Genomic DNA, 23,757 nt, shown 5'->3' on the forward strand with positions numbered 1-23,757 from the left:
GGAACTCTGGAAGAAGGAAGATAAGCTTTCATAATTGACCGTGAACAAGTTAGAAAGAAAAAGTCCTATTAGGAACTAAAAGAAACGGTGAAGGTTCTCATGCAAGATTGTGATGGTGCAACCCCCGTGACGGAAACCCCTGGGTTGCTGCAGTCAGTCACCTCAGAGAGTGCCTCGGTGCTGGCTGGCTGGCGAGCTGCCCCCACCCCAAGGCAGCTCTCAGCGTGCACTGGTCCTGAAGGTGCTTTCATTGCTTCTCACCTCTTCCTCGTCTGATATTTGACTTGTCAGCCCTCCCCCAGGGCCTTTTGTTTACCTTTTGTCCATTGAATACCTGGCTGTACTTCTCCGTGCTCCCTGGCTGTACTTCTCCGTGCTCCCTGGCTGTACTTCTCCGTGCTCCTTGGGAAAATGGTGATGAGCACTGTCCAGCCAGCCTTCCTCACAGACGCTCTATTCTACCGACATTTGTTAAAAAGAAGACCACAGCAGCCTGCGGACGGGGTTCATCCGTGGGACATGCATTGCGCCTGCAGATATTGCCGGGGCCTTGCTACCTAGAGCCCTGCTGCCTGTTCCCATGTGCACGTGTGTTACCTGGGTTTCTAGGGCCAAGGCAGTTTGAGTTGGAAACAAATGAATGCTTGAATGAGAAATCATGTACTGTGGGGCGGTGGGGTCACTATACAACGCACAAGAGATTAATGCTAATTCAGAAGAAAAGAGAAGTGTTCTAAGGCCATAAAACACACGATGTGATGCGGGTGGCCTGCCTGCGTCACTGGATTCCTTTCATTTTTCTGGAACATGATTAAAAGAACAGAATATATATCTATTCTTTGTGTTATAATAGGTGAAGTCCACCATGGAGACCGAAGAGGGGCTGGTCAACATTTGCACCCCTGGAAGTGTATGATTTAAAAGTTGACACAAAACAGGTTCTATCCAGTTGGGGGCTGCATAACTGTTGGAAGAGTATAGGGGAGATAGCAGCCTATGCGAGGCTGCCCTGGGTGACCGTGGTTGCTGTTGAAAACAAAGTTGTACCCGTTTGACACTGCCCATGGCTCTGCAGTGGTCAGGTCCCTTGGAACCAATCCCCTGAAGTGACTGAGCCAGGCTGAGCTGGGGCCGACTTCACAGCCTGAGAGTCCGGAAAACTGTGCCACACCTTGAACCTGGGATACTCTTGCTATAATGAGAAAGAAATGGTTTCATGCAGAAAGACAGCTCGAAGAACAGCCCTGGGTGACGGAAACCTGTCTATTGCCTGAAAATACTGAAAGTGTAGGCGTCCAATGTGAGGGGAGATAACCAGTGCTGGGTTTCCATTCAGAGGCTGAAGTGCAGACAGACAGGCTTCTGCAAGCATCCTTGGTGAACTCCGTGTCTGGACCATGACATCCTCTCCCCAGCCCTGATTAATCTGTCTTGTATGTTACTAAAACAAGTAGGACTCCATGGGCATTTCACTAGCTCACCACTGCTTGAAGCTTTGATGACGTCTGAGTAAGGGCTTTCCCCCCTGACATCAGCACTCTCTTGGCCTCGCTGCCTGGTCCTCATTTCTCCTCAGCCCTTCCCTGTCTGCACTGTATTTGAACTTGCTTGTTCGCCTGCTTCCTTGGTTTTGGCTCTGCTTCCGTCCAAACTGGCAAGGTTCCCCACCCCTTCACCATTGGCTCAGCGTGATGTCATCTCTGCCTTAGACCTGCTACCCTGACCCTTTCCATCAGCTGTGGGGACGCTCGCTGCCTCTGCAGTCTTTAACCTGCTTATCTCAGCTCATAAACATCTCTTTCTGGTTAGGCAGCAAGTGTAGGTGTTAGCCAGCCAGGTGCTATCTTAGGGCTCCTGATCAACGATTCTTCTTTCTCCCCATAAGACATGGCTCTGTTCTAACTGAACACTGGGGACCCCTCTGTCAGCAGGAAGTTGGGCAGGTGCTACTGTGTGAGGAGATAGCATTCACAGTAGGAAGGAGGCCTCATGTGTGTTCATAAGGTACGTGCAGGATGTTGAGGCCCACCCACATTCCTGAGGAATACGCTGTCTCCGTGCTGGGATCAGAGGTCCCTGTCTTCCACCACCCCAGCCTCCACCCTCCCTTCTCTAGAACAGAACTGTGAGTTCCAGGCCAGACCTTTGACCACAGAACTGACTTTGGTTTCATCCTAGCCATACATAGATTACTGCTAGAGGTAACTCAGGGTCAAATGGTGAATTCTTAGTTTCTAAAGATACGAGGTAGGGATCTGGTTTTAAAAACCATAGCTTGCACAAAATTATCCACACACTGCCCCCCACGTGTAACTATAATAGAAAATAAATGAGTGACTATAAAAACCAAGGCTGTGGTTCAGCCAGTCCTGGCCGTACTGTGGAGTTGCACCCTGGTCTAGTATGTTTATATACGAACCGGATGTAGTTGACCCCAGGACCTCAGCAGGCCTGGGAAGTAGGACCAACCTGAGGTAAGTGGAGGTGGGAGATGAGGGCCTGTAGTCCGGACTACTCAGGGGACAGCCACCTCAGGAAGTGACACGAAGTACCATGTGCAGGGCTCCTCATGCATCTACTGTCTCTGTATTCATGTAGACCCGTGGTCCCTGTGTGATTGGTCATAACCCCCGAGTCCTGGCTGCTAACCGTCTCTTCCCATATATTCAGCTCCACCTACAAGGACTCCAACACCCTGCATCTCCCTACGGAGCGTTTCTCCCCCGTGCGCCGGTTCTCAGACGGGGCTGCAAGCATCCAGGCCTTCAAAGCTCACCTGGAAAAAATGGGCAACAGCAGCAGCATCAAGCAGTTGCAGCAGGTAATCTCTGGAGGGGCAGGGGGAGCAGTACAGTGCCAGGACCCGGGCAGTAACTCTCCAGACCCTTCATGTCAACCACACTGAGGTGTTCTAGCTTAAAGCAGTATAGCTTTCAACTGTGCATTCTTCAATATATACTGCCCTCCCCAGAGTCAAACCTGCTTCCCTCATAGTGAGACTAAAAATTTTTTTCCACCATCTGGAGTTCATTGGGAAGGCATTTCTGGTTTGATTTTTCTTGGGAATGTTACTTGTAAGCAATCTTGGCAGGCCCCTTGTTTGCAGGGCACGGGGTCGTAGTGGACCCCATTGCTGTACTTTCTCACCCCAGGCCTAATCCCCAGCTGCTATTGCTCCCAGAGGTAGCAAACCTGCTCCCAGGACACTGTGGAGAGCCAAAGGCTTCAAGTAGCACGTGCTCTGGGTTTATAGTTGATTCCACACTGGGCATTCCACAGTGTGTCCTTGGCGTTTCCCACTGCTCCCCAGAGAGCAGGGCGTGAGGATCACTGTGCGCATACCCAACAAGGATACCGTTCTTCCATGGCTCATTCTGCCCATGAGACCTTGGGGGCAGATCTGCCTCTCCTGAGGTCATGGCATGGGGTAGACTTGGCCGTGTCCCGTTTGTCCCCGCTGCTTTCCCTTCAGGAGTGTGAGCAGCTGCAGAAGATGTACGGGGGGCAGGTGGACGAGAGGACCCTGGAGAAGACCCAGCAGCAGCATATGTTGTACCAGCAGGAGCAGCACCATCAGATCCTCCAGCAGCAAATCCAAGTAGGCCCTCACTCCCTCTTCGCTCTCTCCGAATGCGTTTTTGAGTTTGCTGGCAGGCACATTGGCCTGTGCATTGTCTGAAAGGCTCAGGGCAGCGTGGAGTGTGGGCCGCGTTTGTGGGTGACATGTCTGATGAGGCCCAGAAGCGACAGTCTGAGTCTGTACAGCTCTCTGCCTCTTCCCAGGAAGAGCTCTGATGACCTTTGTAGCTCACGATGCTGCTGCCGTCTCCCCCTTTTGTGTTTTAGGATTCTATTTGTCCTCCTCAGCCCTCCCCACCTCTTCAGGTTGCCTGTGAAAACCAACCAGCCCTCCTCACCCACCAGCTCCAGAGGTAATGAACCACTTAGCCTCTTCCTGCATTGTTGGCTGGCTGGACGGCATGGCTCCCTTGTCTGACGCTTGGGGAAACTTGACTGACTTGAGCATTTGGGATAGTCTTCTAGAAGAACAGGGAAGCCGATTTAGAGTTTGAAGGGCTTACTAGAATGCTGACTATTTCCTGAGCTCCATGAGCACAGTGCCCTGACATCCATCATAGGCCAGGCCAGTGAGTGCTGAGTTGGTGGCAGGGAAGGACTGGTAGACTGTGGTGTGGGCAAGCTGTGGTGGCCTGCTACCTCAGTTGTCTGCCCCAAACTACAAACTGTCTGTCTGTATGGATTGTCTGGCTGAATGTTAACTGCAGATGGTTCTTCAGCTCAGGAGGCTTATGTACCTGTTCTGTCCTTTTTTAAGGTTAAGGATTCAACCTTCAAGCCCACCCCCCAACCATCCCAGCAACCATCTCTTCAGGCAGCCAAGTAACAGTCCTCCCCCGGTCAGCAGTGCCATGATCACGTCTCACGGTGAGTGGAGGCCGAGGGGGTGGATACATAATGTGCCATGCAGGGAAAGCCTTGCTTTTAGGCTTGGATTTGTTGCTGTTGTTGTGGAACCTTGTGTAACCTTGGATAAAAAGTGCTTGGCTTTCTCAACAATAACTGTAATAATAGCAACACTTAAGAAATATATATAAATCACCTGGAACGGTGCCCAATATAATAGTCCTTAATACAGGTTAACCACTATTGATGTAGCTATTAAAACCTCTCCAGTCCTCGTACTAAGTGTGAAGACTATGGGTGCAGTTCCTCAGACCCAGCACACAGTCAGGTCCTTGCCAGTCTCCTTGGCATTGTGGAGAAACATAGAATTGCCTGTGTGCTCTTCCTACTCCAGGTGACCTTGAGTCAGAGTTGGCTCTTGGGTTCTGTCCCAGAACCACCACACGAGAATGTGCAGCTTAACCAACTCTCTGGTTCATTCCTGCATATCCTTGGTTAAGAAACACTGCATACAAACTCCGCTACCCTAAATCCAGCCATAGACCAGCTCTTGGGGGACTTAATTGAAAATAAAAATGCAGGGGAGCCCACCTGACCGACTGAGTCCTAGTTCTGTGGGTAGGACCCAGTGAGTTAGATCTGTTTCTGCCAGTTTCTGGTCTTGTCTTGTATAGTGAGGTCTAAGAAGGCTGTTCTAGATGCTACCTGCTGTGGGGTCTCCTCTAGCTGGCAGGTAACCTGGGCACTTGGTCACCCTGTGGTCCCTTTCTCTGCAGGTGCTACGTCTCCCTCCCAGTTTCAAGGCTTACCCTCCCATGGTGCAATCTTCCAGCAGCAACCCGAGAACTGTTCCCCACCTCTAACCTGCCTGGGCCTACAGCAGGCTAGCCAGTCACAGCCAGTGACTATCCAGCTACAGGAGCCAGTTGACATGCTCAGCAACATGGCCGGGACCTCGGCAGGCTCTGCAGGGCGGAGCATCCCCATCAGCCCCAGCGCCAGTCAGATTCAGATACAGCACCGAGCCAGCCTAATGGCTCCCTTCAGCTATGGGCACCGGCCCTTGTCCAAGCAGCTGAGCGCTGACAGCGCAGAGGCCCACAGGTGAGTGAGAAGGGACAAGTCTGCTTGTGCTCTCATGTCACCCATGGTCAAAGCGGCATGGTGGGCTTGTTGATGAGACAGATTGTTAGTGAGATAAGAGGAGATGGCAGAGGGCCTTCCTGATGGCCTGAAGGAAGGGAGATCTGTTAGAGGAACGTAGAAAGATGTCTGTTCCCCTGATTTATTATTCTAGGGTTCTTCCTTCTCTGTTGTCTCTAAGAGACTATTATTCTAAACAGCTCAGATTATTATTTTTGTTGTTGTTTTGGTTTGGTTTTTTTCGAGACAGGCTTTCCAGCCCTGGCTGTCCTGGAACTCACTCTGTAGACCAGGCTGGCCTCAAACTCAGAAATCCACCTACCACTGCCTGGCTCAGATTATTTTTTAAGAACAGCTAGATTAGACTGTGTGTATAGCTCTGGGGGTGGGTAGGTAGGCAAGCCTGAATCCCTGGTTTCAGTCCCTGGCACCAGAGAAGCTAGGTGTGGTAGCACATGCCTAGAACCCCAGCGTTCTAGAGGCAGAGGCAGGAGTGTCAGGAGTTAGAGGTCCTCTTCAGCAACATAGCAAGTACGGCTAGCCTGGGCTGCATGGAGACCCTATTCAAGAAACTATTCAAGGTCGGAATGTTGCTTTCAAGATAATTACATGCCCAGTGCCTTATGACTTTTCAAAACTTAGATGAGCAGATAAGGGGATGCATAGTGGTAGTGTGCACAGTCCTCCCTGCCACAGCACAGGTCTGTACCATGAGAGTTTTGTGCTAAGGAAGGTGAGTGACTGTCCCCAGGGAAGCTGGTATAGTTACTGGAATGCCTGGTACTCACACCATTTTGTGTCTGCAGCTTGAACATGAATCGGTTCTCCCCTGCCAACTACGACCAGGCGCATTTACACCCCCATCTGTTTTCGGACCAGTCCCGAGGTTCCCCCAGCAGCTACAGCCCTTCAACAGGCGTGGGGTTTCCTCCAACTCAAGCCCTGAAAGTTCCTCCGCTTGACCAGTTCCCCACTTTCCCTCCCAGTGCCCAGCAGCAGCCACCCCACTATACCACGTCAGCACTACAGCAGGCCCTGCTATCTCCTACACCGCCAGACTATCCCCGACACCAGCAGGTTCCCCATATCCTTCAAGGACTGCTCTCTCCCCGGCATTCACTCACCGGCCACTCGGACATTCGGCTGCCTCCGGCAGAGTTTGCACAGCTCATCAAAAGGCAGCAACAGCATCGACAGCAGCAGCAGCAGCAGCAGCAACAGCAAGAATATCATGAATTGTTCAGGCACATGAACCAAGGGGATGCTGTTAGCCTAGCTCCCAGCCTTGGGGGACAGAATATGACAGAGCACCAGGCTTTATCTTATCAAAATGCTGACTCGTACCACCGCCACCACACCAGCCCCCAGCATATCCTACAGATCAGGGCGCAAGATTGTATCTCACAGGGTCCCTCGCCCACCCCCACCCATGGCTATGCCCATCAGCTACCACTAATGCATTCGGAGAGTATGGAGGAAGACTGCTTGTGTGAGGGGCTCAAGGAGGGCTTCCCAGACAAGAGCTCAAGCACACTGACCAAAGGTTGCCACAACAGCCCTCTGCTCTTGTGTACCAGTGGGCCTGGGGACCCTGAGCCTTTGCTGGGAACTGTGAGTCAGGCCCGGGAGCTGGGGATCCATCCCTACGGACACCAGCCAACTGCCACCACATTCAGTAGAAGTAAGGTGCCCAGCCGAGGTAAGAGTCCCCTCAGAGTAAGACTCTTGGGAGAGTCTGCTGGAATTTAAATGTGCAGGGGTGTTAGCTTGGTTCTGCTAGTATTCTGTGCGCCTAAGCAAAACAAAACAACCCTAAACAGACCCTAGGACAATTTGGGGGGAGAGGTGAAGCATGTGGAAAGGCGAGTGGTACGTGAGAAGTCACCTACAAAATAGACAGCAGTCAAAGGGTGGCACCCAGGACACTCCTGCTCACACCATGGGGTCCTAGAGTCCAGATTTGCCCAGCTGTCATCAGAAAGTGGCAGTGGAAACCATCAGCAGTACTAAGGAAATGTGTAAACTGTGGGGCTGAGAGTCGGAGCCTCCAGCCCGTCCTCCTCTGTCCTGACTGTGAGATCTAGACTCTATTCTCATCGTCCTCTTGTGTGATAGAAGGGCAATGAACACTGGCCCTCTGCAGTATCTTGTGCGATCCGAGCATTTGTGTTCGTACAGACTGCCTCTGTGTGTGTGTGTGTGTGTGTGTGTGTGTGTGTGTGTGTGAGAGAGAGAGAGAGAGAGAGAGAGACAGAGAGACAGAGACAGAGAGAACTTGATAACTATGCTGTAGACTGTACTGGGGCTGCCTTCATTTTCATCTAAAGATTAGAGTTTACCTGAGTGAGTTTTGTTTGCATAGCAAAACCAGAGCATCAGACCCCTGTAGCCTTTTGCTTCACCCTCCTCACCACAGCCACAGAGGGAGTAAAGCGACTTATCCACAGAGTCTGGGACTCTGGGCGTTTCTTCCTCATTCCCCCCTGGAGTTACCCATATCTCTTGCCTTTAAAGGCGATGCACACAACTTGGATCCACAGCTGGCCAAGCCCTGCCCAGCAGCAGGTTTGTGAAGACTTGGTGCTTTCAGATGGACTTGGCATGTGCTCAGAGAGGAGGGAAATGTGCTGTATAAAATGACAGTTTAAGTCCTGACCACTGCAGCCAATGGTGTCACCAGCCCGGAGATCTGCCCTCCACATGCATGTTGAACTCTGCTGGTTGTATTTAGAGTGGAACTTTATGAACAGGTTGTGTGTAGAATGAGAGACACCTAGCAGCATTGGGGGTTGGGATGGAACAACTTTGAAGGAACAGATCTGTCAGATGGAAGGACTCAACTTACATGTGTATGATAAGGAAGAGACTCTAAACTGGGTAGAAATCACGGCAGATTTTAGCTCTCCAGGGAAGACTGTTACGAGAGACTGCCATCACAGGCTACCTGAGCAGCTTTTTGTTGGGTGTGTTCTGGAAGAGGCGGATGCCTTTGATGGACACACTGTAGAAGAGCATCCATGTGTGGAAAGTTTCTGATGACTCAGCTCACTGAACCTGCATAGTGCAGTGCATGCGTGCCTCCAGTGTGCACACACCGAGTGCCGCTCCATCCTTTCTTCTTATTGTGATGCTAGGGCAAAACCCAGGGCCTCACACATGCTAGGTGAGCAAGCTCTACACGGAGCTGCACCCAGCCTGTTGTCTGTTTTACCAGTGACGCAGCTAAGACTTAGGAGATGTATAATTTGCCTCTGGGTCAGAGCTGATAATGGCTGCCAAACCCTGCTGCCAGCCGATCACCACCCCAACCATCCATGAATGTGTTTGATGTTCAGGCTACTGAAGAAATAGTGGAGCTGGAGGGTACCTCTCCTCCACCAGCCCCGAGTTGCCATGTTTAAATATCTTGGAAGTGTCCTTCCAAAGTTATTTCCTATGATTTTTCTTTGCTTTTCTCCTACATGATGTCTGTATGGAGGGAGGCTGAAGAGGCCTCTGTCACCACTGTCCCCTCAGGAATACCTCTTTAGCTGCTTCCTATCCATAGTAGGCTGTGCATAGTCAGCACGCATGCTGTGGCAGCACTAGAAGAGGGAGAGGCAAGCTCTGCACGGTAGGAGGCATTTCTAGAAGCTGGGACACATGTGGGCAGAAGAAAGAGCCACGTGAGTGTCTCAGGACCATTTGTGCCAAGGCTTGCTCAGCCAGAAGTCTAGCACAGGACAGAACTAGAAGAAACTAAGAGAAAGGGGTAGTTTTGTTTGTTTTTGTTTTTCAAGACAGGGTTTCTCTGTGTAGCCTCAGCAGCCCTTGAACTCACAGAAATCAGTCTGTCTCTGTCTCTGTCTCTGCCTCTGCCTCTGCCTCTGCCTCTGCCTCTGCCTCTGCCTCTGCCTCTGCCTCTGCCTCTGCCTCTGCCTCTGCCTCTGCCTCTGCCTCTGCCTCTGCCTCTGCCTCTGCCTCTGCCTCTGCCTCTGCCTCTGCCTCTGCCTCCTCTGCCTCTGCCTCTGCCTCCTGAGTGCTGGAATTAAAGGCAAGCAGAACCACTGCCCAGCTAAGGGAAAAGTTTTCTAAGATTCAGAGTTTTGCCTAGGTCCAGTTTCAAACTGTCGTGAGAATCATGGCACACTGCTCCCTCCATTCTCCAGCAGGTAGAACAACTTGAGAGTAATTGGCAGGCTGTCAGCTGGTCCCCGTCAGATCCTCTCTTCTCAGGCGGAGGCTTCATTTCAGGTCAATACTAGTGGTTACAGGTCCTTCATCAAATCTGTCCTCCTTTTTCTAGCTAACCAACCTCTGTTACTCCCCTCTTCTTCCTCCTATGCACTACCATCACTGCCTCTGTCCCTGACCCGTATTTTGTTGGCTTAGAAGCGTCGAGGCAGGCTTATAACCCTCCAGGTTTCAACTGAGAGCTCGCCTGCCTCCGTAGCCTTAGTCCCAGTTTTTATGGGTGACTCTTAACCTTTGGGGGCCTGTTTGTCAGTCGCCTTCTCCCCGACCTTTGACGGAGGTTTTCTAGAAGTTTCACCTTCCTTCCTGCCATGCTTGCTGATCTCCTGCAGAGATGAATCGCCCTCCTTTCTGACATCTGCCTTTGCAGTGTGGCTTTGGGAACCATGGGCACAATTACCCTTAGCAAAGCCCCATATATCCAGTGATATGAGTGTGGGTCCCAGAACAGAGAAGCCATGCACTGGAGGCAGAGATGCATTAGTGAAACCCAGTGCATGCTGCTGCCTTTAATCCAGATCCCCTTGGGGCCAGAGGTCTGTGTGTTAAGTGATTCTTTGTGGAGGTGCCCCACTGTCCTTAGGCTAGCACAGGTTGCCTTGGAGCCTACTAGGTAAGCACACTTCCGTTTATTCTGGCAATGAGGGGTGCCAAGCTAAATAAACTCCTACTCTATACTTGGCGCTCTGACTCAAGACATCGGTTCCTTTTCACACCCACCCTGGGAAGTGTGTGTCAAGGTACCATTTTGGTAGGAGCTGCCCTGGCCTGACCTGACATGCCTGTGAAGCCTTCAGTTGTCCTTTTCCTCTCCCCCCTCCCTCTCCCCTCTTTTAAAAGACAGGGTCTCACTGCATAACCCAGGCTGGCCTTAAACTCATGATCTCCTAATCAGCTGTCCACGTGCCAGGCGGGGTTCCAGGCTTATGCACCACACCTGTGTTTTCAGTTCTGGAAAGAAATTCCAGAATGGGCTGGGGAGAGGGCAGTGGGTGAAGCACTGGCCACACAAGCCTGACAGCTTGTAATGGTGGAGGAAGAGAAGTAGCCCCCAATTCACCTGACCTCCACACGCCCTCACATACATCACACACACTCCATGATGAGAGAGAAACTTCACAGGCCATTTGCCATGGGTTTTGTGAAGAAATGGTTCTAACAGTGTGCCGCACTGCAGGCGACCGCAGAACCCGCACCCATGTCTCCCTGTTTCGACAGAGGGCCTTGATGGTTCTTGGTGCCCTGCCATCAAATAGGCGTCTCTTGGCGTAACCTATCACTCCATGGGAGGGCAGCTGAGTACAAGTTAGTGAGCCAGGGTCACGGGTGCTGCGGGAATGTGGAAAGCCAAAGGGCCTGTCTTCAGGAAGAAGAGCTGTATCAGAAGTGGCGTGGAATATGTGCTACAGTTCACAAGAGCAGAACTCTGCGTTTATTGGCATTTCTGAAGGGTGAATGGGTAAAGCTTACCAATGTTAGTCTAGGAAACTTAGATGCCCCATTACCCGACCGAGTCTGTGCTTTCCTGTTCCCTATAAAGCTGTTTGCCACCAGCCAGTAGGAAGCCAGACTGGGCAGAGCACTGAGCACCTACTGTGCCAGAAATGCCCTCCTGCAGTATTGCAGGAGCTTAAGGCTTTTGACTCTGCAAGTAAATGAATACTACTGCACAGTCAGTTGAGATTACCACCTTAAACTCAGATAGAAAACCACATCCTCTTCTTTGAGCCCAGTCAGCTTCCAGCCTTGTAAGGGATAAAGTGCTGACAGCCTTGCTGGGGTTAAGACAGTAGCCCTTAGAGCCTCTAAGAGGGGTGGGCAAACATGCTGTTTCTCATTTACTCTTAAAACCCAGTAAATGAATAAGGATGAGTCAACATTGACAGATTGCACAGTTACGCAAGCTGGCCCAGAGTCCCCCAGGGTGTGGGGTGTGCCTTGGATTCTCATTGTGCATTTTGTCCCTTACTTGTTTGGGTAGTTACTCTCCCCTCTGTACCCTCTGGGTTCTTGGAAGACAGAGTCCCTGTATTATTTATAGATCCTTCTGTAAGCCTGGCTGTTCTCTTACTCCTAAAATGGCCTAAAGGGTGCCAAAGGTTCTAGTTCCCTGGTCAGTGGGTTAGTCTTTACAGCCAGCCACTGGTCAGCAGGGCTCAGCTAAGGACTTTGAGTCCCAGACTCAGCACCCTTCCTGGTCTGACTCGTTTACCTACGGAGCCCTCAGTGCTTATCACAGACCTTCCACTGGTGTCAGGCTTTTGGAGCCCTGGAACAGCCCTTTCCTGTCAGATAAGGGACATTAAGGGTAAGGGGAGACTGCCTGGCCGTCAGGCTTTGTGTACTTTGGTGATAACGTGGAACCTGCCTCCAGCGACCCTCATTCTTGGCCCCTGTGTTCTTTCCTTTATCCCCATGTTAGCTTCCTGTCACTGGAACAAACTACCCAAGAAAATCAACTTAGGAGGAGGAAAGGTTTGTCCTGGCTCATGGTGTCAGCGTTCTCAGCTCATAATTTGTCCTTGTTGCTTTGGAGCCATGTTGGACAAAGCCCCTTATTCTGACTGGGAAACAGGAAAGGAAGCCATTGAGGACCCAGCTCCCAAATTCCAGTCCAGGGCATATCCCAGTGTCCTAACTTATTTTCTTCTAAAATTTTTCTCATTTATATTTATTTTGTGTAGTGGGGATAAGTGGGTTCTGTTCTGTTCTTTCCTTCTACTCTGTTGGTCCCAGGGATGAAACTCAGGCTTAGGATAAGCACCTTTACTCACTGAGCCATCCTGTCACTCCCAAGAGGGAGAAGGAGGGAGGGAGGGAGGGTGTGTGTGTGTGTGTGTATGTGTTTGTGTGCGCGCGTGTGCGTGTGTGCACACACTCGCACAGCTCAGGACAGTTGAGGGGAGTCAGTTCTCGTCTCCCACCTATGGGCCCTAGGGATTGAACTCAGGTCATCAGACTTGATGGCAGATGCCTTTATGGCTGAATCATCTCAGCGGCCCCAACCTAACTTCCCTTGATCGAGCTTTGCCTCCTAAAAGTTCCATTATATCTTCTTAGTGCCACATACTGATGACCAAGTCTCAACATGGGAGCCTTTGGGCAACAGCCAAGATCCTCACAGGGCCCTCTCTAACCCCTCACAGGGCCCTCTCTAACCCTTCCCAGGTCCCTCTCTAGCCCTTCCCAGCACAGCTTCTGAGTGGAAGACACTTCATTTTCCTCTACTGCAGGGGTCTTGTGATGCTTAAGGCTCAAACACAGGGTCCTACACTCTCTAGGCAAACATTTCCACTGCTGAGCTGTGACCTCAGCCCTGGATCTGGTTTATAATCTCATTTGCTTCTTTCAGACCAAAGGCTGCTACCCTGGTAACTAAAAATTGGGTAACTTACTTGTTTATTGTCCTGCTCTGTCTATCAGCAGCCTGTGGGGTAGGCTCCAGAAAGATCAGCCACCTTGCTCAAGTTCCCTTCCCCCTCCTCAGGAAGCAATGAAGCAAGAATCAAGCTGAGTCTTCCCACCCAGGTGGTGCCTGTAGCACCTTTGCCACCTCCACCTGACAGAGAAGTGAGCCCTCAGCTGGGCACTCGGGAAAGCTGGTCACCTCACTTGCCAAGTGATAGCCTCTTGTGACCTGAAGCCTGGGAACATCACTCAGGAAAGCAGACAGGAGGGCACAGAAGGGAAGTGGAGCCCACAAGACCTTTGAAAAGCCTGAGTGGGAGCTTAGATTTGGAGAAACCTCATTTTCAGGTCTAAAAAAAAAATCCAAAAGGGGAGAAAGAGAACTTAACAGACAGGAAAACACATGGGGGGAGAGTGCTGGTCTGGAAGAGGGAGTGGGGTGGAAATATCAAGATTCAGGACTATGCTGTTAGTGAAGAGAAGCACTTGCCACCTGCTCCTGATTGATCACAGGCCTTAAAGTCTCTGCCCAAGGTCAGAGGTGGCAGAGCAGTAAACCCCCGATGACCTGAGTTTGAGCCTTAGAAAGGGAAGAGAAAGCCAACTCCTAAAAGTTGTCCTTCACCTCCACATACATGCCATAGCTCCACATACATGCCATAGCTCGTGTGTACCCCTGTACACAGCTAACAATTGTTTAAATGTTTTCAATCTCTGAACAAGGGATGGAAACGGAGCACTACATACATACAACACATGCACCACATATACCACATGTGTACACATAGACTCATTTGCATGTACTGTGACATGCACACACATGCATATATTTTAAAAGTAGGAACAGGATTTTTTAAAGTGTAGCCTTTATAGGGAAGTAACTAGGGGTGGTTAGAAAATGATCTAGGCAAGAGATAATGGCCCTTGACTGGAAGCAGGCAGTCTGGGGGCTGAGGTGTCCACCACTGAATGAGCTGACTCTTTAGACTTAGAGCCACTGTGGGGCCAGGAAGAAGTAATTAAGCATGACTCCAGGAACTTACACCTCAAAATTGGGGGAAGGGAGGCGGTGCCAAACAAGGGCTCTTAAAGGAGTAGCAGGCTTCTGGGGAAGTTAATGAGTTTGAAATTTAACGTAAGTGTTACATACTAGTAAGATAACCAAGAAAAAAGTTGGATCTATGGATCTGGAACCAAAAAAAAAAGGATTTCAGTAATTCCGTTTACATTTAGTGTATGTGTGAGTGTGTGTGTGTGTGTGTGTGTGTGTGCACATATGTATGAGTGTGTGTGTGTGTGTGTGTGTGTGTGTGTGTGTGTGTGATCATTTCTCTTACTAGGCGGGTTCTGAGGATACAACTCAGATCATCAAGCCTAATGACAAGTGCCTCTCTCCACTGAACATCTCGCTCATTCCATCCACTACAGTATTTTTATATACATGAGCAGTGTGGCTGAAGCCATGGACCTAGATGATGTCAAAATAGGTATGGGGAGTGAAGTCAGGCACAGCTGTGTGCAAGCACTTATGAAAGGTGAAGGAGCCATAGGCAGCACCAGCAGTGGCCGTGGGACAATGGGAGAGACCTGGGATGGCACTAAGGCAGAGGCCAAGGCCATGGATACAGGCCAGAAGCCCCTCATCTCTAGAGCTCTCCATGAGCTCATTCAGGAGCTGAGCACAAGCTAAGCCAGCAGAGTGATGGGGAAAGAAGAAGATGGGTGTGGCCCAGCTCACACCCCATAGGTGGATTTTTCCTTCTAGGGTAAGGAGTGTCTTAAACCCCTCTTTGCTGTAGGACTTGATGTTGTTAGGCTGGCCCCAGCTCCTCTGACACCCATGCCAGCTGACTGAGCATTGGCAGTTGGGCAAATGTGGTCCCTCCCCTCTCACTCATTGTGTCTTACAAGGGGCTACATGGGAGTTGGCGTCACCTGTCACCCGGAGAAGCTCTGGGCCTGCTCACCCTGCTTCTCTTGCTCTGTCTCCTAGAGTCTGTCCTAGGGAACTGCCTGGAAAGAAGTTCTCCTGGACAAGCAATGGAGCTGCCGGATCACAACGGCCTTGGGTACCCAGTACGGCCCTTAGTCAGTGAGCACCTCAGGTCCCGGACCCTCCAGAGACACCACACGATCCAGAACAGCGACGATGCTTATGTATGTTGGCCCCTCCTGCTGCTTAGAGGTGGGATGGTGCCCTCTCAACCTGAAAGCAGAGTGTCCCCTTCTGCCATCTCTTCAGTCCAGCCCTCTGCAAGCTGCGGAGACCTTTTTTTTTTTTCTTTGACTGCCCATAACAGACTAGCATTAACAGGAGAGTCTTGCATCCATATGTTAGACTTAGGAATCAAATGATCTGACATCCAGGGTCTTGACCTCTCCCAGAAATCTAAATCCAGGCTTCAATATATGAACCCTCAATTTTTGGTCCATTCCTGGCAACTGTTTTGCTGTCTTTGGCTTTCTTAAGAGTTGACCTGTCAGAGTAAGTCTTGTCAACTGGGACACACCCAGCCATGGTAGCACCTGTATGCCATCAGGCAGCCATCTGTGGCTGTTCAAATGTAAATGTGTTAAAGTTACACAAAATTAGAGATTTAGTTCTGCCGTAAATAACAGTTACACTTCACACACACAGCAGTCACCATGTTACATGGGCACTTGAGAACAGAACTGTTAGACCTCACTGTCTATGGATGGGCTGGGGAGGGACGGGGGGTCCTCTGAGAGTGACACACTGTCTGGCACTCATTGCTGCTGGTTCCTCTCTACAGGTACAGCTGGATACCTTGCCAGGAATGAGCCTGGTGGCAGGCAAGGCGCTGAGCTCTGCCCGGATGTCAGATGCAGTTCTTAGTCAGTCTTCACTCATGGGCAGCCAACAGCTTCAGGATGAGGAAGATGAAGGTAAGGCCTTGCCCATGGGCACCCCGGGCAGTCTTCTGTGGGAATTGTTCACTGGCTGAGGTGCTACACACTTGTGCACATGTTAGGGGCTCTGGCTTCTGTCAGCACAGAGACATCACAGTCCAAGTTCAGTGCTGAAGCAGGATGCACCTTCAACAATAGCTCTCTTTCAGCTTCTCCTTAGAGGGCTTCATATCCTTGTAGAACATTTATTCCTATGTCTTTGTAGAGCCAGGGTGGGAGACCATAGATAGAGCCTGGTGACAAACAGGTCCACCCTTTCTAAGGTCTACAGGCAAAGCCTAGGAAGTCTTCATCCTAAGTCCTCATCTGTGAGGACATCAAGAGAGTAGTGCCCATGTCCTGGCTTGGGTCCTGAGGATGCTGGCCTCCTGATCCTGAGGGTAGTGTTTATTAGTGTGATGCTCAAGAAAAAGTGGCCTGGCCGGCTCCTATAGCACTCACTACAGTTATTCTGCCCCCCCCCCCAACCACAAGAAAAGGCTCTTGAAGGGTTTTTCATCTTCACCCCCCATATGTCAATTGCTCATGAGGGTGGCAAAAGGAAGGGGCAGGTGGTCAGGAAGGGTCCCTAACATCTGAAGGGCCTGCTGTGGCCTGAGTCAGAGCTGGACTCAGGCTGGGTTGCTAGACAAGCACCTCCTCAGCCTCCTCTCTCCTGTCCCACTTGCTCCCCCCACCTCCACCTCACATGTTCTTTTTGGTCTTGCAGAATGTGGGGTGAGCCTGGGCCATGAGCATCCAGGCCTGGGTGATGGCAGCCAGCATCTCAACTCCTCTCGCTATCCAGCTACGTGTGTTACAGACATCATGCTCAGCCACAAGCACCCAGAGGTCTCCTTCAGCATGGAGCAGGCCGGCGTGTAGCAGGATATGGAAAGTGAGTGCCACCCTGCTCAGGCCCAGGCAGCCCTGGGGCCCAGTGCCAGCCCCTCATAGCCTCAATGTGTTCATTCCTAAACTTGAGCGACACTCTTTTTTTTTTTTTTTTTTTTTTTTTTTTTTTTTTTCTGGTTTTTCGAGACAGAGTTTCTCTGTATAGCCCTGGCTGTCCTGGAACTCACTCTGTAAACCAGGCTGGCCTCGAACTCAGAAATCCGCCTGCCTCTGCCTCCCAAGTGCTGGGATTAAAGGCGTGCGCCACCACGCCCAGCTGAGCAACACTCTTTTTGTGCAACCTTCCCCGTCTGCTTGTTTCTTCATTAAGTACTGTGTTAGTTTTGAGGTGGGCTGAGGACTTTAATTTAGGGAAGAGGTACGTGGCCCACCTCATGTTATAGATGCTAGGCTTTAATGAGATCCAAGCTACAGCTGCAGAGGCCAGAGGCCAGTGACCTTTGGCCAGCTCTCTAAAGCTAGTCTTTACACTCCATCCTGAAGAGTGAAACCCAACCAGAAAAGGGAAAAAGAGCAGATCCAGTCAGGCTCCTTCACTGGTGGTTTTTATTGTTTGGTTTTGGCATTTTGATGCTAAGCATAGAACCCAGGGCCGTGCAAGCCCTCTACTACAGAGCCCCAGCCCCAGCTGGACTTTTTTGTTTGTTTGTTTGTTTGTTTGTTTTTGTTTTTCGAGACAGGGTTTCTCTGTGTAGCCCTGGCTGTCCTGGAACTCACTTTGTAGACCAGGCTGGCCTTGAACTCAGAAATCCACCTGCCTCTGCCTCCCAAGTGCTGGGATTAAAGGCGTGCGCCACCACCGCCTGGCCCCGCTGGACTTTTTAGGGGGTAAGCCCATGCTGAAAAGACAGAGGCTCACCGGTCCTGTTGGCCTAGCAGAGGTCACATGGATGGTGAGTACTAGTGGCTCTATCTCTACAGAAACAGAACAACTTGAGGAAGGTAAAGCCACAGCCAGAGGCGTGGCAGAGCCTCAGTGTGGCAAGACTCATACAATGACACCAAAACAAGACTTCACTGAGGGCCTGCGTGCCTGTGGCTCACTGACAGAGCAGGGCATGGACACACAGGGCCTTGAGTCCCAGCCCCAGTACCATTAGAAAGGGTGGGGAGAAAGGGTGAAGTCATGTCCCTCTCCTTCAAGGTGGTCCTGTCTGCTTCATAGGTGCGAGTACAGCTCCAGGAGGAGGCTGAGTCTAGACCAATAGACCAATGGTGTCCAGCAGCGCCGCACCGCTCCTCCATCTGTGTCTCCGCCACAACAGAGCAGCTCCTTCCCCTACACTAGGCACCAGTAGGCCGGCACTTGGGTTGCGAGGGACATTTGCCATGTTTGCTTGTATGACCAAGGCACCAAGGAAATAAACAGGAAATCAGTGTCCTCCATCTTTCATGAGCCAGCATCTGGTGTGCTTGAGTTGAGTTCTGCTGTTAGGAGGTTGGCTTGTGTTTTGTTCTGGAAATTTTCCTTTGGAGATAACTTATTCTCATTGCCTTGCCCACCCCTACCCCCTTGAGTCTCTCTCTCTCTCTCTCTCTCTCTCTCTCTCTCTCTCTCTCTCTCTCTCCTTTTCGCCTACCATTTCTGAGGTAGATGAACCAGGGGTTAGTATTCAGGGGCTGAACCTCAGGACCCTCCCTTCCACAGCCTGTCCCAGACCAGCCTCTCTCCCTCTGCCCCGGTCTACCAGGAACAAATGCTAGACCGGAGCTTGGTGGCCAAGAAAGGGAGAGGATGGGGCAGTGGCCCCTGCCTTTGGAGATTGGAACAGAAGAAGAAACCTGAGCCTGGAATCTGGCAGAGTCTCCTGCTGGCCTCTACTAGAATCCTACCTGGCCCAGCAGAATTCCATCAGATCCCAGCACAGGCCAAATGGTCTGGTGCTGAAGGTTTGCCAACCAGAATGGCTCAGCGTAGACCCCTCTGGTGTGTGGTCCAGTTCCCCTCCAGTCACCAACTGGTTCCCCCTCGTGAGTGAACACCCAGGAGTGGTGCACTGTGCTGTTTGTGTGATCTCCATTCTTATTCTCTACTGCGTTGTAAAAAGGGCCGTTGGTCCATTTGTGTGCACACATATGAGTGTGTACATGCCCTTCCCTGCGCCCTCTTTGTCACAGACAAGAATCGGAGGCTGTACGGAGTCTCTTAACCTCCTCTCCCCAGCATCCTCGGCCCCTATATTTTAATTCTTGATCATGTAGGAATTGTTTTTGATAAATGTTGATATTATTGTTATTATTGTTATTATTAATAAAGACAAAAAGGATTTTTTTGTTTGTTTAAAAGAGAAATGTTTAACCAGATTCTGTGCTATTGAACTGTGGCTTGCACCTTCTGTTTGAAGTGTTTTCCTTGGCTTTGGCATCGTGAGCCACTCTCCTGTGCCAGCAGCGGATGCAGTGGCCTCCCTTCCCCAGCCGAAGCAGCACATAGGCAGTAGCTACTCCTTGTCATTTCCTTTCTCTCTGCAGTCAGAAACCAAAGTCTGGAGCCAAACAAGGCCTGGCTTCTCTTCTGGTCTTCAAAACCAGAGAGGGATAGTCCCTGCTCTGACTCCCAGCCCTCATTTCTGAGAGCCAGGGGCCACCAACCTCTGAGTATGCACAGAAGAAAGCCGCTGCCTACCATGGCATCCGGACATTACCAGCAGGGTCCCTAGCCATCTTATCCTTCCGCACCAACCCTGAAAGCTTGCCTCTTTGAACAAATCCATTGTCTCTTGAATGGATTTGTTTTCAATGTGAGAGCGTGGCTGAGGACCTGTTCCGTGGTCCCATGTCCTCCAATTTCCCCTCCACTTCAGGTGTCACTAATTACTAGCCAGAAGATGTCTGACTCCCAAGAAAGCTTGACAAGCCATTGTCGGCTTCCAAGCTCAGTCCAGCTCTGATGCTCTAGCCCCACCCTGCTGCTCCCCACGCTCAGCCTGACCTGTTTACATGGTACTGGATTGATGGAAGAGCAGGCACCACCCTCCAGAGCCACCCAGACGAAAGCCAGTGAGCCTATTAACCGTGCCATCTTGCGAACTATTTTCAAGATCACCATTGCTTTATATTGTAGTAACCAATATGCGCAGTATATGTTGAATGTATATGAATCTACTTTGCTATTTCTGTTCTTTGAAAATGTAAGAAGTATTTTTTCCTTTCTCATTTCTGTTGATCTAAAAATGATAATAATAATAATCTCCAGATTCAAGTTGCTAAGAGCTTTTGTCCTTGTTTGTGTGGGACATCTACAACTTAGTGACTTGGTTGGACTGTAGGAGGTTGTGGAAATAAAAACCTGATTATGTACTAACGCTGATATGTTGTTTGCCTTACAGTTCAGAGTCTAATTGAGAGAATCACATGGGGTAGGGGCGGAGGTAACCCAGGTGTCTGGAGAAGTCCCCAGACTTAGGGTGGGGCTTGGAGCAGCACATTCTCACCTTGCCTTTTGGCCTCTGAACCTGGCAAATCAGACTCACACTGTGTCCAGGCATCCATGTGGACTCTGACCCCTCAGAAGGGACACATTTGTGTTTGCAGAGTTGGATGGGAAATGGATTCCTTGGGGTCCTCAGAAGGAGAGCCTTGCATTGACCCTGGCTGGAACCTTTATGAGGTGGCCTCCCTCAGCTGTAGGACAGAAGGGCTTTTGGTACTGTTTCCCGATGTCTGTCCCTGGATTCCAGGTGGAGGGCAGAATTTCCAACAGGGCCCCAGGCTCTGCTGAAAGAGCTGAAGTCACACGAGAAAAAAGATCAATGATTTGGGGAATACTGAGATTTGTAGAAAGAGTGACAGAGGCTAGAAGGATGGCTCAGTGGTTAAGAGCACCAACTTCCTGCAACTTACACCACGCAGAACTCCAATTCCAAGGGCCCGACATGCTTCCCAGGCTCCTGTGTACAAATAACATACACTCATACAGATAGAAAACTCTTTAGGCGGGGAGGGGAACATATAAGAAAGCCTTGGAGGCTAGAATTGCAATGAAACTGCTCAGAGTGGAAGGTACCTTCTCAGCCCCTGGAGGTCCTGAAGGTATACGCACTGCACAGAGGTGAGCTGCCTTTGGAACCAGCGATGGGCCCTAAGGACTCCCAAGAGGTCAGGACACCTTTCGCTGATGCTGTGTATGCAAAGTTTTTGACTAGAGGTCAGGTAGGTACCCAGAGGCAGCCAGATTCACTCTGGGATCTGAACCTGGACATCTCTGCCCTCCAGGAAGGAAAGAAAGATTTCCTGACTTTGTACTGGAGCCAGGCCCCACCCACCCACTTAACCACAGAGGCAGGAACATCATTCAGAGCTGATGACAGTGTCCTTCCAAACAGGAATCACTGGGGATCCAGTCTGCTTAGGGAGACCCTCCCCAGCCCTGGCTCCCCATTCCTGCTATTACTACCCCTTGTCGGGTACATATTCCCAGAAGGGGCTGGCACCATTGAAGGCCTGCGCCTTTCTGTGACCCTTTGCCAGTCTGAGAAGCTTTGGTGTATCAATGTCATTCATTCAGTAAATGTTTGGTGTCTCTGGTGCCAGGCCCACCAAAGGACAGAGTCCTTGCACTGCCCTGTGCAGGTGATCTGCTGTGCTGAGACAGAAGTTGTGAAATGGGCTATGTTCACTGCTGCTGAAGCTACCAGCACTCCTGAGAGTGTCGGGATCCCAGGCCAGCACTTGCTGGTCCAATCCAGGAGTCACTTTGGAGGTTCCCAAGATGAGGGGGTGAGGGTAGTGAGAGAAATGCCAATGATAGGCACTATCTTCACTCCCTGGACCAATCCTGGTCACCCAACACCTCTAACAGTAGCCAACCCCAGTCTCAATCTGTGATGAGCCCATTTAACTCTTGATCTGTCCGGAAAGACTTCCTGTTCAGAACAGTAAGTAGCTATTTAGACTAATTTAAACCAAATGTCTCCTGATAAAGTGACAGTCACTCGCAAGTAAGTATGGGGATGGGGGAGGGAGCATAGTGCATACACCTATAACCTCAGCATAGAAAGCCAAGACAGGAGGATTACCCCAAGTTTGAGACCAGCCTGGACTATATACCAAGGCAGGAGCACACTAATTGCTCAGTCAGGTTGTCCCAGAGTTGTCTACCCTGATGTCTTGGATTCCAGTCCCCAAGCCATGTCCCTGGAGAGAGTACAAAGGCTTTGGAAGTGAAGAAATCACCATCAGAGAACTAGAGGCCGGACCCGATCCCTAGCCCCTTGGGCACTGTCTCAAAGCTGAGGGGCAAGAATGTTCTTAAGCAGCTCTGAGCTGCCGTTTTTCTGACAGGCAAACTACCAAGGGGGAGAACATGGCGTCCAGCCTTACAGGGGTGTCTCAAGTTTACTTTAAATGAGTTGCAGAGCAAATGTTAGGTTCAATTAGGATTAGCCAGCACGGTTTCAGTAACAAGCCAGAAAGAAAGATAGGACCGTGGGAAGCAGCCTGGAAACCAACAGACACCCCCACCCCACCCCCAAAAGACCTAAAAAAACTACTCCTGTGGTGGCCACCTCCCTCTGAGTGCTCCCACAGTCCTCGGGGGCTGGTTTCAACCTGGAAAAGACGTCCTGCATCACAGCACCTGCAAGCCAGGCACCTGCCTTACCCCATTTTTGCTGCCAGCAACTGGGGTCACAGGCTATGGCCTAGTAACAGAATGTGTTCGTGGCAGTGACGTCAGGAGTCTGGGATGCAGAACACTTGCCATTTGCTGTTGGTTACCTTTCAGCAGTTTTGCTTGAAATGTGTTCAGATTTCACGGACAACACAACACAAATAAAACTCTGGAGTTCAGAAGCTCAAATCATGGCTAAAAGCATGGGATTGTCAGAGTGATGTTCTGTCTGAAAACTCTTTCATTCAGAGAAAATCTGCATCTTCGCTTCTCTCTTCTAGCACCCATGGATGGGTAGCCGATAACCACTTGGCTCATCTGCACACTCAGATTGCTTGGTCTCTATTTCTGTTCTCAAGTTTCTCCATGGCTTTGGCCCTTCTGCCTCCTCCAATTATATTGAGAGACCCTTGTGATTACTGTGTCTTCTGGATATCCCAGGCTACCCTTGAGTTCAAGTCCCCTAATCACATTTGCCATGTTAGACACCAGGCACAGGTTCCTGGACTTAGTAAGTGCACACACATCTTTTCCATCCTGCTTCCCACACAGTGACTGGAATCATAAGGAAGCTGTGACACGCTCTGTCATTATCTTTCCTTAGCAGATAAGAGACCCTGGGACAGAGAGGTTATGTAACTCGTCCGGGTCACCTGGAGAATAAGTTGCAGAACCCAGAACCAAGGTTCTCTCTGGTTGCAAAGCCTCCTGGGATGGGAGCAGCCTGAAATCCCAGCCACACCCTGAACTGGTAGACAGATTCCAAGCTGGTTTCTAGGGAGTTGGAGAGTTTCCTAGGGAGATGGGCAGAGTACATTGCTGCCTTGGGTCCCAAATGCAGAGACCTGGGTGCAAGGTCCATCCTTGCCTCTAAGGCTGAGAGATAAAGGACACAGCAAATTCCTTCCACTCTCAACAGGCCCTTATCTAGAAGGAAGTTCATGGGAGAACCTCAAATAGATGGTCTCAAAAGTTCCTCTGAGCTTGAAAACTCACTTTCCATAATGGGGTTTTAGAGATGATCTGTGGGGTTTTGTTTGTTTTGTTTTGTTTTGTTTTGTTTTGTTTTGTTTTGTTTTTAGATAGTCTCATGTAGCCCAGGCTGACTTCAA

At 50.4% G+C, this 23,757-nt stretch overlaps 1 protein-coding gene across 2 annotated transcripts in view; it reads left to right on the forward strand.

Annotated features, from left to right (window-relative positions):
* The window catches only part of Sik3 (SIK family kinase 3), a 203,970-nt gene extending 183,626 nt beyond the window's left edge, over window positions 1-20,344 (forward strand). For both annotated transcript variants that reach the window (XM_021173280.3, XM_021173281.3), the window contains 10 exons: window positions 2,671-2,821; window positions 3,473-3,598; window positions 3,847-3,932; window positions 4,337-4,446; window positions 5,202-5,529; window positions 6,375-7,267; window positions 15,203-15,366; window positions 15,984-16,116; window positions 16,850-17,017; window positions 18,200-20,344. In XM_021173280.3, the coding sequence (XP_021028939.1) occupies window positions 2,671-2,821; window positions 3,473-3,598; window positions 3,847-3,932; window positions 4,337-4,446; window positions 5,202-5,529; window positions 6,375-7,267; window positions 15,203-15,366; window positions 15,984-16,116; window positions 16,850-17,004 (2,146 nt within the window). In that variant the 3' untranslated portion in view covers window positions 17,005-17,017; window positions 18,200-20,344. The remainder of the gene's footprint in view (window positions 1-2,670; window positions 2,822-3,472; window positions 3,599-3,846; window positions 3,933-4,336; window positions 4,447-5,201; window positions 5,530-6,374; window positions 7,268-15,202; window positions 15,367-15,983; window positions 16,117-16,849; window positions 17,018-18,199) is intronic.
* The last annotated feature ends 3,413 nt before the right edge of the window (window positions 20,345-23,757 follow it).

The sequence above is a fragment of the Mus caroli genome, unplaced genomic scaffold, assembly GCF_978045245.1.
Source record: "Mus caroli unplaced genomic scaffold, Mus_caroli_1 scaffold_11, whole genome shotgun sequence".
Taxonomy (NCBI): domain Eukaryota; kingdom Metazoa; phylum Chordata; class Mammalia; order Rodentia; family Muridae; genus Mus; species Mus caroli.